Source organism: Adiantum capillus-veneris, chromosome 13, assembly GCF_014529385.1.
Source record: "Adiantum capillus-veneris isolate H3 chromosome 13, ASM1452938v2, whole genome shotgun sequence".
In the NCBI taxonomy this organism is placed as follows: Eukaryota; Viridiplantae; Streptophyta; class Polypodiopsida; order Polypodiales; family Pteridaceae; genus Adiantum; species Adiantum capillus-veneris.
The window spans coordinates 21324059-21340610 of record NC_140943.1 but is presented as its reverse complement, the minus strand read 5'-3'; the positions used below and the strand labels follow the sequence as shown (position 1 = coordinate 21340610).

Sequence of the window (16552 nt, the reverse complement as noted above, 5' to 3'; positions counted from 1 at the left end):
GTTCACAATCTCAGCCCGGAAAACGCAGATTTCAGCATCTGCGCATCGTCGCCATCGACATCGTCATCGACATAGAGTCAGAATTCAGCAGATAAAGATTTGCAGATTTCAGCCCTTAGCAGTTTCAGATTTCAGCCCGTCTTGTCGTTGACATCGTCGGCAAGTCCAAGCATTGTAGAGATTTGTGCAATCATAAGTAGACCGCTCTCAACATAGAGAGTGGTCTCTGGTGTCGTATTCTCTTCTCTATCTCTCAGTCTCATGCACTTCCATTCACAGTGCCCATTCACTTTGTTTGTGTCCATTGCACTCTCTCACTAAAGGAACGGAAGGCTCTCCCTTTCGTAAGTAAAAGGAACCCTTGAGCACAATTCGGAGCACTCATCTTGAGAAAAGTACAACATTCATTCCTGCACCTTACATCTTCCACCCCGTCTCCCTCCTGAGAGGGCGGAGGACCATCGCATTGAACTCACGGAGGGGGCACAGCCAGTCACTAAGGCTCCCTACCGTTTGAACAAGACTCGGGAAGAAGAGTTAGAGAGGCAACTCACGGCGTTGGTGGCCAAAGGATTCATACGTCCTAGTGTAAGTCCTTTTGCTGCTCCTTTTGTTTGTCTGCAAGAAGGATGGTTCGTCTCGTTTGTGTGTTGCTTACAGGGCATTGAACAAGATGACCGTCGAGAACAAGTTTCCGATGCCTCGCATTGAATATATCCTCGATAGGCTCAATGGGGCAAAGGTTTTCAGTAAGGTTGATCTCAAAAGTGGATACCATCAGGTAAGGGTATTCAAAGGCGACATCTACAAGACCGCTTTTCGCACAGAGCGAGGGCAATGGGAGTATGTGGTCATGCCTTTTGGATTGACAGGTACCGTGGGTACATTTAACCGTCATGGTAGGCCGTTTTGGCGATATGGTTGGTGTATGTGTGTTCATCTTTCTTGATGATATTCTCATTTTCTTTGCATCGTGGAAACAACATGAAAAGGATGTAGAAAGGGTATTAACCCGTTTGCATGAGTTTTTTCTCACTGAAGTTACTTATCTGGGTTATATCATTTCTGCAAAAGGCGTCAAGCTAGATCCCTATGATGTGCGTTCTTTTCTTGGTTTATGTCAAGCATATAGTTCACACATAGAGAATTTGCACACATTGCCGCACCCATGACAGATGTTTTGAAAGGGGTAAAGACTCGCCGGACAGCACGTGGATTTCCCCGAGGCAGCCATTGAGGCTTTCCCAGCTCTCAAGGTTGCGGTGACAGAAGCACCGTGCCTTATCCTTCCCTCTTGGGATGACCCCTTTGAGGTATGGACGGATGCGAGCAATGTTTCCATAGGCGTTGTGCTTCAGCAGCATGGCCGTCCAGTTGCATTCCTAAGTCGGAAGCTCAATAGTGCAGAAAAGAACTATTCAATTTATGATATAGAACTTTTGTCCGTCATTCACTCTCTTAAGCATTGGAAGCATTTTCTGTATGGTAGAGAGTTCACAATTCGCACAGATCACCAAGCCCTTAAGTGTCATTGGAGTGATCGCCAAGCACGGTGGTCACAATTTTTTGAGCAATTTGGAGGTTTGATTCAATATGTGCCAGGAAAAGCTAACCCTGTTTTGCAGATTGTTAAGTCGCAAAGGACAGATCCTGGCTGGAGTCAAGATCCACAGTCTCTCTTCAAGGTATGTCTTTTGACAGCATGAAGAACCACTCGTCTAGTGTCGTATTCCTCTCTCTCTCTCTCTCTCTCTCTCTCTCTCTCTCTCTCTCTCTCTCTCTCTCTCTCTCTCTCTCTCTCTTTTTTTTGGAAAAATCAGGGCTATATATTACTGAGTACAATATAATCCCCAGCGGATGCCAAAATAGCCTATCACGTGGGGTGTACAATCTGAATGGAAGGGTGAGAGCCACTATAGTGACAACTCGACTAGAACAATCTCATGGTGGTCTGTGTGATGAGTGAAGGAGAAGCCACTGAGGGGGGGCATAATGCCATGTAATCTGGCCACCTGTAAGTGTGAAGAAGAGTGGTGATCTGGCCCAACGCCGAAGGAAGGCAAATCGACGAGCCTCGGCTGCTCTAGAGGTACCTGAGGAAGAATCCCACTGCCAAATGAGGGTGTGAATGATGTCCATCCAAATGGCCGTGAGGGTATCCTGAAGGAGCTGTGGTGTTGCACTAAGAATGTGAATACAACGAGCTCTCCAAATATTCCATAGTGTAATGCTAGTGATGACTGAAAAAACTTCATCACGGGTCTGAGGATATCCCCCTGCCAAGCGATCTGTGGTAACATAGCCAAAGTCCCTCGCCGATAACCAGTTGAGGTAAGCATAAGAGCTGGATCTGTGTCTGAGCCCTCGTAGAAAAGATGCGGCCTGGGCATCGGCATCAACCATGAAACAGATCCCCAAGTGAGAAATCCATGCTGAACACTGGCTCTGCTAAGTAAAAAGCAAACTGCCAGCCACACGATATGGGAAGAGGAGCATGACCAAAGACAGTGTGCAGGGGACTCGGGTAGTCGCAGAGGACATCGAGTACATAACGGATCATGACCCATAGTAGCTAGCCAAGTCCCAACTGGAAGTCCTGCATGTGCAATCATCCACATGAAAAAAGAAATACGACGAGCCGCATGTAAATCCCAGATGGCTGACCAAAACTGTTGTAGATAGGCATGGTAAAGGCCTGTATGTAACCAGAAACGCATACGAGTGGGCTGTTGTGGGTGTTGTCTCATCAATGCTAATCTTCCAATTCTGACAGTGTACTCAAAGAATGATACAGGTGCACTAGTGGGGTTAGAGTGAGGCCAATGCCACTCTCCTGGGTCCCAATAAAGCTGAGATAGTGCACGACCCTCCAACACCCAAAGCCTCCAAAAAGCGGCATCAGCAGAAGCGAAACGAGGGTCAACACAACGACGCTTCCCACGGGAGCCTACTACTCGTATGGCCTCCCATCGAGCGTCGGGGTAGACAAGGTGCGGAGAGGTGGTAGCATATGTCAATCTAACATGAATCCCCTGAGAGTAGTCTGTATCAATTGTGAACAGCATGGTGTCTAAACGAACTAATAAGAGAGTGCTCTGAGCAAAGAGACCTTCCCAGCCACTATGGGGAGGCATCTGAACCGTGCCTCGCATGACGGCATCCCACTGTGAAGGAACGGCGAAGTCAATCTCAAGCAGTCTGTCTGTCACTCCGCGACCAATGTCATAATGTTCTGTCACAAAATCTGCATCCAGCATACGTGTCTCATGAAACAACCGCATAGAGGCAGCAAGGCCAGTGTCCCAAGCAGCCCAATCAATGTGAGTCCTCTCTCCAAGCTGACGGGGAGGATTAACCGAAGAATCAAGAACTGCATCATTCCAAATGAGAGGTTGGCGCTCAATCTCCTCACGACATGAGGGAGGTGAGCGTATGATAGCCCTTCGCATGGAGACCCAAATCTCTCTCTCTCTCTCTCTCTCTCTCTCTCTCTCTCTCTCTCTCTCTCTCTCTCTCTCTCTCTCTCTCTCTCTCTCTCTCTCTTCATTCACAGTGTCATTCACTTTGTTTGTGATCATTTGCATTCTCTCACTAAAGGAACGGAAGGCTCTCCCTTCTGTAAGTAAAAGGAACCCTTGGGCACATTTCGGAGCACTCATCTTGAGCAAAGTTCAACATTCACTTCCGTTGCACCTTACACAAAAGGCACTAGGGTTATTACAGCCACTGCCGATTCCGAATTGTTGAGTTCCTCGGACGCGGCTACTATCAGATAGAGTTGAGACCTCCGAGATGGCGTCCAAGGTCATCGCGATGAGCCCCTTGACCATCCGAGCGGTTCGAGCCCACTTTCGACAGTGGAGACATGGTTTTGACCCAGCTTCAGATGTTCTGGTAGAGGAGGCAGACATTCCTATCTCCGTCTGCTTTCCTAGTTTGCGGAGGGAGTACCTACCACTTTTGTCCAGGATAGGCTCAGCGATTGGGATTGTCCTGGAGACACCTCGCACGGCAGCCTCAGTAGCTGCCAAGGCGGCCGGCATTCCCTCAGTTCGCGTTCTGGTTAGGGATACTCACACTCTCCCGAAGGTCATCTTACTCCCTCGAGTGAGTGGGGGTTAGTTTAGACAGAGCGTGAATAGAACAGAGCGTGGAGTATTCGGGCCTCTCGAATCAGTGCTTTATTTGTCGAAAGATGGGCCATCTTGCGAAGGCCTGTCCACGAAGGAGGCCCCAACCTACACCACAAGCCCAGCCCCAACCTGCAAGGGTTGGACAGCAGCCACAGGCAGAGACACAGAGCACACAAGCAGAGCCACCCTCAGAGCCTGGTGCTCCGGCGGAGGAGGGATGGCAAAAGGTTCGTGGTCGACGACAGCAGGGGCCACAGCGACAGCCTGGCACTTAGAGTGGTCCTTAGACACCTGCCCAGCAGCAGTGGGTTCCCACCTCAGCTTCACCCTCGACAACCCCCCTCTCCCCGAGTTCCCCCCCTTTTCATTAGCGCCCCCCCCCCCCCTCCCACCGCCTCTCCTCCTCAGCCCCTCTACCTTTGCCGATCCCCCTCGCTCCTCTTCTCCCCCACCTCCCCCTGCTCCTACACCCCCTCCCCCCCCCCTCCCGCTCCAGTTCCACAATTGACCCAGGGGGCAGGGCCATCCCCGACTGCTAGGAGATCTCTTGGCAGCGCCTTTGCCACGAGTCGCTTGGCGAGAGAGGGACAGCCTTTCTTGCGACCCCTCTACAGGTACAGACATCTCCCTTTGCAGCAGTCCCTCGTGGTCTGCCGAGCTTCGACATTCGGCGCCGATGGGACTTCTGTGCCTACGACTTTATACGCTTTCTCGGCGACTCCTCATCAGACCTTGAGACAGCCTGCTTCAGGGTTAATGTTTTGTTCCTTGCAGCTAAGGGGATAGAGGCCTTGGACTCAGCGGTTGGCTTCTCTTTTCCCCTTTGCGGCAAGGACCAAATGGAGTGGACTCTCGACTTAGTGTTGGAGTGGCTCCAGACACAGGCCCTAGAGTTCTCTCACCACATGGGAGACCTAGGAGTTACAAACATGTTTCAGACTCTGTGGCCATTGGCCAAGTTTGTTGTGACCCCTCCAGATGCAGCAGGATGTAGACACATTGTGGTTCACTTCTTTGTTGATACGCAGTGCCCGCCTTGCTATGTACACATTCATGAGGACTCCTGGACAGAGGAGGTCGCTTTACGCACAGCTTGGTCTACTTGGGCTTGGGCCAGGCACTCTTTGCAGTCACGCCTATCTAGAGGACGCTCGGATGCGGATTACTCCCCATCCAAGCCAGCCTCGAAGATAGCACGTTTAGCTGTTGCGGCAACATCTGTTCTCTCTCACTCCCCATGAGCATCGTCTCATGAAACGTGCAGGGATTAGGTGGGCCCCAATTTCAGTGTCAAAGTGGCCGACAGCGTCAGGAGCTTCAATGTTGCCTTGTGGGAGGAGAGATTGATCTCCTTATGCTACAGGAGCATCATCTGTGTGAGAGCCGCATTAGACGATGTGGTCAGCTCTTGCGTGGACGATATGATACTCTTTGGTCAATTGCTTTTGGACCTAGAGGCATCCAAGGTGGGGTATGTATGACTATTGCGAATTCTTTGCAGCGGGCCATTGTGGGCAGAGGGATTATTGTGCCACGCAGGGCTCATTAGATCACTATGCAGGTTCAGGGTTGCCTTGTGGGCTTCCTGAACATATATGCGCCCAATGTGGCGAGTGCACGAGAAGAGTTTTAGTCACGGATTGTTGAGTCTCTGCCGCAGGTAGAGCAGTGGTGCATAGGGGGTGACTTCAACATGTTGGAGGACCCTTCTGACAGGATTGATGGTAGCCATGCTACTGTGCATGGAGTTGAGTTGGCAGCTTGGGAGAGGTTTTGTATGACTGAGGGTTTCGGATGTGTGGCAGCACTCTAGCTTTGTGAGGCCCCCAGACAGCCTAGCCTTCTCTCGTTCGGACCGTAGAGTGGGAGGAGTGAATCTATCGCGGATAGATTGCTTCTACACTAGTGACCATTTCTGTGACTTGGGTGGGACAGTTGGCATTCTGGCAGGGACTTCCTTCTCAGACCATGCACCAGTGATCCTCACAGTGGCAGATAGGCAGAGGAGGGGGAGCACGATGCTTCGCATCCCTGAGAGGGTCTTGCTGGACTCTGCACTCAGAGAGCGAGTGGAGGCTCTTTGGACAGAGAGCTTGGACATGCAAGATTCTCATGCTGACAGAGTGGCCTCAGGACTAGCTCAGCTTAGTCGTTTCTTTCTCTAGGAGTCTTTGGCTCGCCTGGCTACAGCGAGAGAGGAGGAGCAGCGTCTCAGACGGGCATGGGTCTTAGAACTCCCTATTCGGGGAGATGAGCTACTGGACGTTGAGTTTGCCGACGACTCAGCCTTGTACTCGGATGGCCAAGAGGCAACCTTCACAGGTGTGAGCAGGCTCTAGAGACCTTTTGTTGTGCATCTAGCTTTCTCGGTTGGTAGTGCTCCTATGCCCGATTGGATGCCAGGTGAGGGTTTTACGTGGATTTCCCCAGGGACTGCAGTTCGGCACTTGGGCTGTCAAGTTGGTCCGGACTTGTCTCCCGAGCAGCAGATTGCTCCCCTCCTCCTGTCTATCAAGAGGAAGTTGTTACATTGGAGCTCCGCACGACTTTCTTTGGCCGGCAGAGTTGTAGTGGCCAACCAGGTGTTGTTGGCGACTGTGGTACATCACTTCTTGTTGGATCTTCTCGAGTTCTTGTATCAACCAGGTAGAGAGGCTAATTAGGAACTTCCTTTGGTCAGGGTGTGACACTCACATAGCCCGGGCCAAAGTGGCTTGGCAGGTCATCACTCTTCCTTGTTCAGAGGGAGGGCTTGGGATCATAGACCCAGCACAGCAGAGCAGAGCCCTTCTTGGGAAGTTCATCATCAAAGGACGACTTCTAGGTGAGGAGCCCGGGAAGGAGTCCTTGCTATAGCGGCTTCGTGCTAGGGTGCCTCAGGCAGGAGGCCCCTGGCGACCTTCGACCAGATGGATCTTCACAGAGTTGCGCAGAGTTGGTTTGAGCAGGAGACTGGAGGACCGCTTCGCTGTGAGTTTACTTCGATCTTGGGAGCATTTGCGGTGAGGCCTGGAGCAACAGCAGTCTACTTGCACGAAGGAGCGTCTCCGACAACCCCTTGTTCGGAACCCCATGGTTAGCACTCAGAGAGGCCCCTTGGTTGGTAGTCGGCTTCATGTTTCTTGGGGTCCCATGGCAGCGGGTCCAGCATGCTCTTTAGGTGATTGGTTACAGTTTTCAAGCTTGTCAGAGGAGCTGCAGGGCTTTCAGCTTACAGGGCATGAGAGGGGTGTAGAGCAAGTGGTAGGACATCTCAGAGGCAGTACCAGCTGAGTGGCTCACCCCTCTCGAGCCAGCAGCGCCCAAATGGATGGGAGCCTTCACGCAACTGGAGGTTCTCATCTCAGTTCGGGCTTGCTCAGAGACTGTTCCCTCCCTGTTTTTCGAGTTACAGGGTGAGGGACGCTTACAACGAGTTGCAGTAGAGGCCCCGCAGGTGGCAGTGTTGTTTTCAAAGGATCCGAGTGGTGGGTATCTTGGGAGGACTTGTGTCATCGATCCTGGACCAGCAGCTCTTGAGACAGCAGCTCTTGAGACTGGACATTGGAGACTGTGAGCTTGGGAGTGTTGTCCACTAGCACGAGTACAGTGGGATCCTGGAGAGTGGCTTTGGAGGGACCCTTTCTATTTTGTAGACCACCCAGGTGTCCCTTTCTTTCAGTACACTATTCGACTGGGACGTCACATACTGGCAACACAGAGAGACTCGCCCTGCTGCAGCACCTCATTGGCAGGAGGAGGGTCTCACAGCTGGCAGCTTTTTGGGAGCGGTTGTGGGACTCCAGACAGCCAAGGCGAGTCACTTTGTTTCAAAGGCTGGTCGCACACAAAGCTACAGCAGTTGGGAGCTGGCTAGTGCATAGTGGTCTCTCGGCCGCATGTGCAGCTTGTGACCATCTTGTGGAGAGTCAGTGTCACTGTCTTTGGGATTGTCCTTTGGCACAGTAGGTGTGGCTTCGTGTTCTTCAGCTGATGCCTACTCTTTCCACGGCTCGGCAATACACTTGGGGGGCAGCTGCTTGGTCCACTCTCACGGGCCCGGCACTTCAATTTGAACTATCTTCCACCAGCAGGATGATAGTGATGCAGGGGGGCGACCAACACTCCAGCCTGCCACAGAGCTTACTCCACAAGAGTGGTGCAGTGAGAGAGAGGAGTGCTGGGAGCTCATCAGTGGCCTGACACTCTGGTTCATCTGGCGGGCCCGCTGCTTCCGCATCTTTGAGGCTCACCTTGTACCACCAGCAGAGACTCTTCGTGATCTTTGGCTAGAGCTGATCCACTCTCAAAGGACAGCTCGAGAGACTCCAGGGCAGCTCCGACCGCATGCGGGAGCGCAGAGAGGCTTTCCTTCGACTCTGGCGTCCTGGGCCTTTTTTCACCATGGTCCAAGGTGTCCTCAGATGGCACTACCGTCCACCTATGTGGCTTTTCCCTCCTCCTATTTCTTGATTTAGCCTCATTGTACATATGGTGTTTTTTCATTGGGAGAGTCTCCCCATCATGGTTGTTGTAGCCCTCTCTCGAAGAGGTGTTTGTAGCCCTATGGGCAATTTCATTAACTAATAGAAGGATCTTTTTCTCGGAAAAAAAAAATAGAAGTGTGCATCGCTTTTTAAGTGTTAAACGTATAATGTTCACTTCTATCATAGATGGAAATGACAAAAGTATGGTGGTCTCATTAAGTGATTTGTATCTATGTGTTATAACCTTTCTTGCAGGTACATGAGATGATAAAAGCGTGCTAACAACACAAGATCATCAATGGCATGTATATATGCATACAATCGAGGACGTTTGCGATTTCAAGAGGGGGGTATATCACGAGCACGTGGCAATGGCTAATTGCTGTCACGAGGACGTGGCAACTGCTAACCTTACTTGTTGGTTTCTTTCCGATGATTTTCGTTTAATTTTTGAGACCCTCTTTTTGAAGTTGCAAATGGCCAGACATTGTGTGGCCAATGTGAAACAGTAGTTTCACTGCAAGACGGGAAGTTGGTCGGCACTAGAATTCCAGTAGTAAAAGGGTGTCTAGGCTCAGTTCAAAGTCATCTAGGTCCCCTCCCCGCACTTAATAAGTTGGTGCATACTAGGAAATTAACTCCATAGAAGCACAGTGACAAGGTGGGGTCGCCAAGAGAAAATCACTCGAGAACTGGGTTACATTGCATTTTTGGACGTGGTCCCAGTGGTGAAAGATGGTGAAAGATGGTCAGATGACCAGTGAGAGTCCAATAGAAGCCTCTCCTAAAATTTAGGGAACTGCTATTTTGGGCCACGAAATTTGTTCACGTCATTAGCTCCAGAATGACAAGAGGAACATTTCATTACTCTGCTGCTAAGTCAATTGAGCAACCGGTTGAGATATTTTTAGACCAGAAGGTCCAAAGCGGAGAATTAATGCATGAGTGCCACTTGGCACATTTTTGGGCATTTTCCAACTTAAGAGAGAGAGAAGCATTAAAAATAAAACGTGGGCTGCATTTTCAGCCGTATGGTGGATTGTTGATTGTTGCAGGTACCAAAGCTACTGTGTGCTTGCCTACCCTCTATGTACAGTGAAGTGCAAGAACTGAAGCCTTGCACAGCATTCACTGCTCTCTCTCTCCCCCCCCTCCGCGCAGTTATGTGATGCCCCACAAGACGGCTCTTCATTTGACCTATGTACAGTTGTGTGGGTTCATGTGCCATTGCCGAGGCAAGAGCCTCTTGCACAGGTACTGGATTAGCTAGTTGCTAATCCCCCGTAGGTACACGTGAATTCGGAGAGATTTCATGTGAGAAATCTCGTCCGATTCAAAGGGCAAGTAGCCCTACAGGTGTGAGAGCTCGAGGACTTGCTACAGTGCGACCGGCTCGCGAAACGGAGCCCAAAACAGGGAAATACAGCATGCTGCGTATTTTTGCAGGTTTAGGGTTTCGGCCCTAACCGGTCCCTAATACCCCTAGGAGGTCCAGGGATGCGAGGGGACCGCTGTACAGGTGATTTGGCGCATTTTCAGGGCAGAAAACAGAGAATTCAGCATGCTGCAGATTCTCGCCAGGTTTTGCAAAGTGTCCGTATGCGTCGGGGAAGTCATCTATTGCGTGGGGATACTGTCTGTGAAGCGTCCTAGTATAGTTATGCTGCCGGAATCAAGCCAAAACAGGTCATTTTCAGCCCGAATTATGCGGGACAGCTCGTAGGAAATCACAAGTTTTATTCCCTCTTTGAATACAATAAAGAAATACCGAAAGGGGCGCCAGTCTTTGGGGCCAACAGGTGTCGGCGTCTGCTTGGTAGCGCTCTAACTTCCAAGCCGTGTGTGTTTGAAGTATCAATTCCCGTTATAGGTTTTCTTTTGCAAAGTTTCTCTGTGTCCTAAAGTCTAAAGTAAAGTTTCGGGTGAAAGCCTACGTCTACCACCCTACGGGCCAGTTTCATGATCCATAGTTACACGGAACGGGAACGTGGGGCTCCGGGACGTTTCCGGAACGGAAGGCCCTCGGGATGGCGGAACGGGAACGGAGGCCGAAACGGTACGCTTAAGGGAAAGGGAGAGGGAGAGGGAGAGAGAGCCTTGAGGGAGAGGGTGAGGTAGAGAGCTTGAGAGAGAGAGGGTTTAAAGCCCTTCTTTATATAGGAGAGGATGGAAATAACACCCTCCCAAAAGTTCAAAAAAACTGCCCCAAACTGTCATTTTTTATAACTTTGGTGTTCCGGATTTTCCGTTACGCGTTCCGGATGCCGTTCCGGGCCCCGTTCCGACTGCCGTTCCGGTTATGCCTGGGAAGGGAACACGTTCCGGTCATGTTCCCGTTTCGAGGAGGCGCCGGGCTTGGGAACGCGTTCCGGGAACGGGAAGGCCCCGTTCCGCCCGTTCCCTGTTACTATGGTTTCATCATCTCTTGGAGTTGAGCCAAGTCTATAGCTTCTTGCAATGTCTTTGGATCACCTAGTTCCACATCAAACTTGATCGAGTGGTCCAATTCAAAGAGAAAAGCCTCCAACCTTTCCTCACTCAATTTCCGCAATTGTCCACCTAACTGACACATTGTTAGCATACGATATCACAGGTTTACCTTGTTGAGACAAAGTCCAAAAATCCTCTTTCAATCAATCGCTTGAGGTGCTGTCGAGGTAAGAAGCAAGTCTTAAATTTGAAAACACTAGGGCTGAAATCTGCAAATGCTGACTTTCTGCTGAATTTTGACACTGTGTCGGCGAGGACGGCGACAGCGACGACTCGACGACGGTGCGCTGAAAACGCAGATGCTGAAATCTGCGGACAGCAGGCTGAATCTGAAAACGTTGGCTGATCTGACAGTACGGTGAGGATCTGTTGCGGGTAGGTGAGATCTGCGAGGCTAGGGGCTGATTTTCTCTGTCTAAGTGCTGAAAACTGAAAACGCTAATGCACTGGGGCTGATTTGTTGCCGAAACTGCAAAACGCTAGGCAAGGTCTGCAACTGAAAAACGCCAGGTGGTCTATAGCAAAAACACCCAAGGCTGATCTGCAACCTGAAAACGCGATGCTGAATCTGTTGGCTGGAAACGCTAGGGCCTCCTGCCGATGAAGGTGCATTGCAAGTTGCTAGAACTTCTGCTATCTCTTCTGCCAAAAAATGCTAGCGCTAGGTTTCTTTTATAGTAGCTTAGCAAATTTGCCCTACCCAGTTTTCCAACAAAAGTCACTTATTAAATAATAAGTGAAAATGAATAATTGGGGAAAATGGGTTATGTGCACTATAAAATGCTCATGATGGGTATCGACTGTCATGTTGATGATCATGTTGTGTGCAACCAAAGGATATGCAACTACTCTAAGTGCCTGGACATGCACGGCCTGCGCACAGGCTCACAAACTTCAACAAAGGTACCAGAACACTTCCTAAGCTGACCTGAACCCTGGACCTGAAGTAGCTTGTCCACATGCACATAGGGTTAGATGTGCAATGTGACATGCCACATCATCATCTCCATCATCATGCGCATCATAGCATCCATAGGATTTGGTGGCAAAGAGGGAGACGTAGGGGGAGGGCTCATGGGAGGATCCATAGGTGGAACTTGCTCGCCTTCTTGATTGGTGGAGGTCTCCATACCACTACGAGTCTTGACCATGCAAAGGATTTCTCCTCTAGGTTCAAGGAAGGTCACAAACTAATCTTTGGGAGACTATCTACCCCCTCGTCGGTGCACCCCGCATGCAACACCGAGTATACAATTGGTTGTTATTTTCCGACGCTCAAGGCGCACGGTCCTACACACAATGGTAGGCTTGCCGTTCCAAGAGAGGAAGGAGTATACACCTAAGGGCTACCAACATAACCAAAAAACACGAGGAAAAAAAAAAACTTTTTAAAGATTAGCGGATTAGTGCAAAATCTTCAAAGTTCTAATACCAATGTCGGGTGCCTCGGAATTGAAACGGTGAAGATCTAGGTTTTACACTTTCACAAATCCTTTCCTTTCTTTCCTTGCGTTAGTGATTCCTTTTAGCTTGAATGATTGTTTCTTTTGCTCTTCCCAAAGAGAGGGAATGAGAGAGTGTAGTAGAGATGTGTAGAGGGAGAGAGAAAGAGAGAGAAGAGGAGAACGACACCCGATGGGGTCCCAACCAACCCTCTCAAGGGCCCCCCACACCATTGCCGATGTGGTATTTGATGTTGATTGTGTAAATGGAAAGTACACACAATGCAATACCTAGTGCAGACTCTACCAGCTCGAATGATGACAATCGTCGCGGTAACTCCTCAAGACGAGGCTGTCAAAGGAGAGAGAGAGAGAGAGAGAGAGAGAGAGAGAGAGAGAGAGTCTCCTAAACCAACCAACCTTGGCAATGAATTGATGATAATACCTCTATAAATTGCCCTACCCAGACTTTGACAAATGAATAAAATAAATACCTAAAAACCAAACTAAATAATGGGATCACATTGGGCAGTTCACTTGAGATGCCAAAACTCCAACACCCTCTCTACAGCTCATAGTGGACGTCAATACTGAGACCAAGTCCATGAAGAAGCTACCATGGACACCCCAACAACAGCCCCTTGTTAGATACACCTCCGATTTGCTACCCTCAACTATGTACCTTAGAAGAATGCCTTCTTGAGCATCGGTTGCCTTTTAGAAAATTGAATTGTAACCCAAACTATGTCCAAGAATCCCCATTCGTGAACTGTGAACACATCACGTCCAAAAGATAATGAACTTTGAAACACATCCTGTCCATAATCCGACCAACAACAATGGATTGGTGCATTAATCCATAGTGTTTTAGATACGTCTAATTGGTTCCCTGCCATAAGCATATGCCTTGAACTCCGACCTACGAGTTCAAACACCGATAACTTGAACTTCAACACAAATGCCCAAATAAATTATATGGAGCACTGTTTGCCCCTCTGCCACTAAATAAGGGGTTCTCTTCTCACGGTATCGCCTTGCTCCACCAAGGGGTCTTGGAGCACACACCTCTAATACCATGTCATATTCGAAGAAGCGAAAGCGTAGAGACCAAGGGGAGAAAGCACGAGAGAGAGAGAGAGAGAGAGAGAGAGAGAGAGAATCTCCTGAACCAACCAACCTTGGCAATGAATTGATGATAATAATGGGGGATGAGGGTTGCTTATATAGCACCCTCAATAGATTGCCCTACCCAGACTTTGATAAATGAGTAGAATAAATACCTAAAAGACAAACTTAATAAAGGGATCACATTGGGCAATTCCTTGGACTCCAATAGAGGCACCTCCAGGGCTGATTTGATACACCTTTGGATCCTTCTCGATGTGGGATTGTGGATGGCCACCAAAGGGTTGATTTGCACTCCCGATGTGAGAGGAATGAAGGGCTGAAAACGTCAATCTCGACGATGCCGATGATGGACAGCAATGGAGCACTCGATGCCGACAAGGGAATGACCGAGGGGAGGCTCAAGGGGCTACCAACATACCGGACCGCAAGGGGAAACCCGCATAGACCGATCCGAGCCTCATTCCGACGATGGAACGCGCTGAAAACTGAAAACGCTGGTTGATCTGCTGAGTGGAGACAACACCAGGCTGAATTTCTACAAAACGCTAAGGGCTTGTTTTGCAGGCTGAAAACGCTAGGCTCTCCTTCCTCTAGCGCTAATGCATCTGATAGAAAATGCTGGCCTCCTTGTCCCTTTATAAGCTAGGAATTGGGTTTATGAACTTATTTAGGCTTAGGTAGGGCAAGCTGTCCCCAACAGACCCAACAAACAAATCAATAAATTCATTTATTAATAAAATTGGAAACCTAATCTAATGGACTTGTCTAGACATGCAGGTCTTGCAAACGAGCTCACAAAATTGCCGGCCCTAATCCTCCTAGTATTCTAGACACTCCTGTCTAGGAAGAAGGGGAAAATTGGCTCTAGAAAGTCAATGAAGCACGTCCACATGGCACATAGAGCCACGTGCACATAACAGAAGTTATACATGCTTTAACCCCAGCATTGACTTCTAAGGACTCTGTGATTCAAATAAATCTTTTCCAATGTGAATAAATACTAGCAGGCAAAACACAAACTGCTCGTCGATGGAAAGCTGATGCAAAGCTGTTTCTAGTACGAACACCTCCTACAGAACTTTTGTGCTTGTGCGTGTAATAGCTAATTCCTTACTTATATTGATATATACTTGTAGATGCTTTCAAAAGTTTTGTCATCATCTCTGCTGCAAAAGAGAACTTACAAACATGGATAAATGATGAAGAACAAACTTGGATCTAAATAAGAACCAACTTCCAAAAATCTCTGCTGGTAGATGGGGTACCTACAATTTGTCAGAGACTCCATTTTCTGCTATATTGTGTACTCCACCATTTGGCTGAAAGATCCAGGCCATCAACAGAAACAGATCAGAGGAATTGACTATAACATTGCATTTTGATAGGCATCGAGTTGTCCAAGTAGCACACCTGCGTCATGAACTTTTCATAGACTGCCGTTTCTCGCTTAGCCACTCCATTGCCGTTGCTATGTTCCGTGTTCTTAAAGTTGCCGTTAGCTTTCATGTCCGATAAATTATTGTCAGGCGCACATTTGTCATTCGATTTCCTTCCAAATTTAGAGTCATACATAAGCTTGAAGTCCTAACAAAAACGAAAGAAAATCGGCATTGATCAGAGCTCTCTCTCTCTCTCTCTCTCTCTCTCTCTCTCTCTCTCTCTCTCTCTGTGTGTGTGTGTGTGTGTGTGTGTGTGTGTGTCCATGCACGTGCTTGGAGAGAAGTGCGATCTTGCCTCAAAGCTCCAGCGGGTGAGGGCAGGGCCGTTGTTCTCTTTGTCTTGCATACTGGTGAATTGTGGAGAAAAGAAGGAGGCAATCTCCTTCTCTCCTCCGTCGCGAGAGCGAGGAACACTTTGTTGTTTTGATGAGATCTAAATGCAGGAAAGATGTAGTTGCTGATAGACTGTGCGAGATATGGCGATGGAGGGAGGGACTTTCCCGACAAGGGGAACGTATGAATCTCTTACAAGCTTTTTGGGGATTTTTTAGCCATTTTCGTCCAGGTGGCCAACTCCAGTACTTTTCCAATTTCCAAATAGGACACGAACTTAAATCAATAAATCAAGTTAGAGCGGATCCGCACGGCAAGGGTGGAACCCCTCACCGCTCATCAGCAAATTTGTTGGTACTGCCTGCTTGCAAGTAGTGATATAGGCATGGTGCCTATCAAATTGTGTACACATTTTTTAGGCTTTCCTAAAGGCTTTTTTATGCTATTTTTTAAGTCCCTATTAAAAATAGACTATCTTTCTCTCTCTGTCGCTCAAAGCAATCAAGAGCTCTCTCTCTCTCTCTCTCTCTCTCTCTCTCTCTCTCTCTCTCTCTCTCTCTCTCTCTCTCTCTCTCTAACAACAAGCAGTGCCGTCGTTTACGCGTTAGTGTCGGCCTTGTTTGAACCATGGGCATCAATCAAATTTGTTCGATCTATTGTAGCGAGCGTGAAGCGATAGATTCTTTAGAAGGGCGCGGGTCAAAACTCATGGGCATAGTTTGCTAACGATAGTGGGATGGGGTTCTACCCCTACCCATGCGAATCCGCCCTTCAATGGAGTGTTTCCTCAGCCAGGTTCACGAGGTGCACGCAATTTCACAATCATGTACAAGAGCTTCCTCCCTCTGTTTAGAGAAGGTGGTGGAAATGTGGAGTTGTGGAGTTGTAGTGAAAATTGCTAGTTTAATGGTTTAATTTGACAAGTGAGAGTGAAGAAGCATGAGCACGAGCCCTTCTCGACGTACGCGAGGAGATTTCTCTCTACTAACCTTCTTCCTCCGAGAGGGGGTTGAGGAGGAAGTGGTGGAAGAAGAGCACCTTTCCACCACTTCCAAGCAGAACACAAGGGAGGAGGATCGTTCTGCCACCCTGGTATTCACACCAGGTGAAAGTGCAAAGCC

General features: G+C 48.9%; 1 protein-coding gene across 1 annotated transcript in view; it reads right to left on the bottom strand.

Moving 5' to 3' along the window:
- The window catches only part of CCP1 (P-loop containing nucleoside triphosphate hydrolases superfamily protein), an 80307-nt gene extending 64678 nt beyond the window's left edge, over positions 1-15629 (bottom strand). The window contains exons 1-3 of the mRNA XM_086526492.1: positions 15394-15629; positions 15070-15243; positions 14929-14978 (exon numbers count right to left, since the gene is read on the bottom strand). Coding sequence (XP_086382618.1) covers positions 14929-14978; positions 15070-15243; positions 15394-15444 — 275 coding nt within the window. The 5' untranslated portion in view covers positions 15445-15629. The remainder of the gene's footprint in view (positions 1-14928; positions 14979-15069; positions 15244-15393) is intronic.
- Positions 15630-16552: the final 923 nt, after the last annotated feature.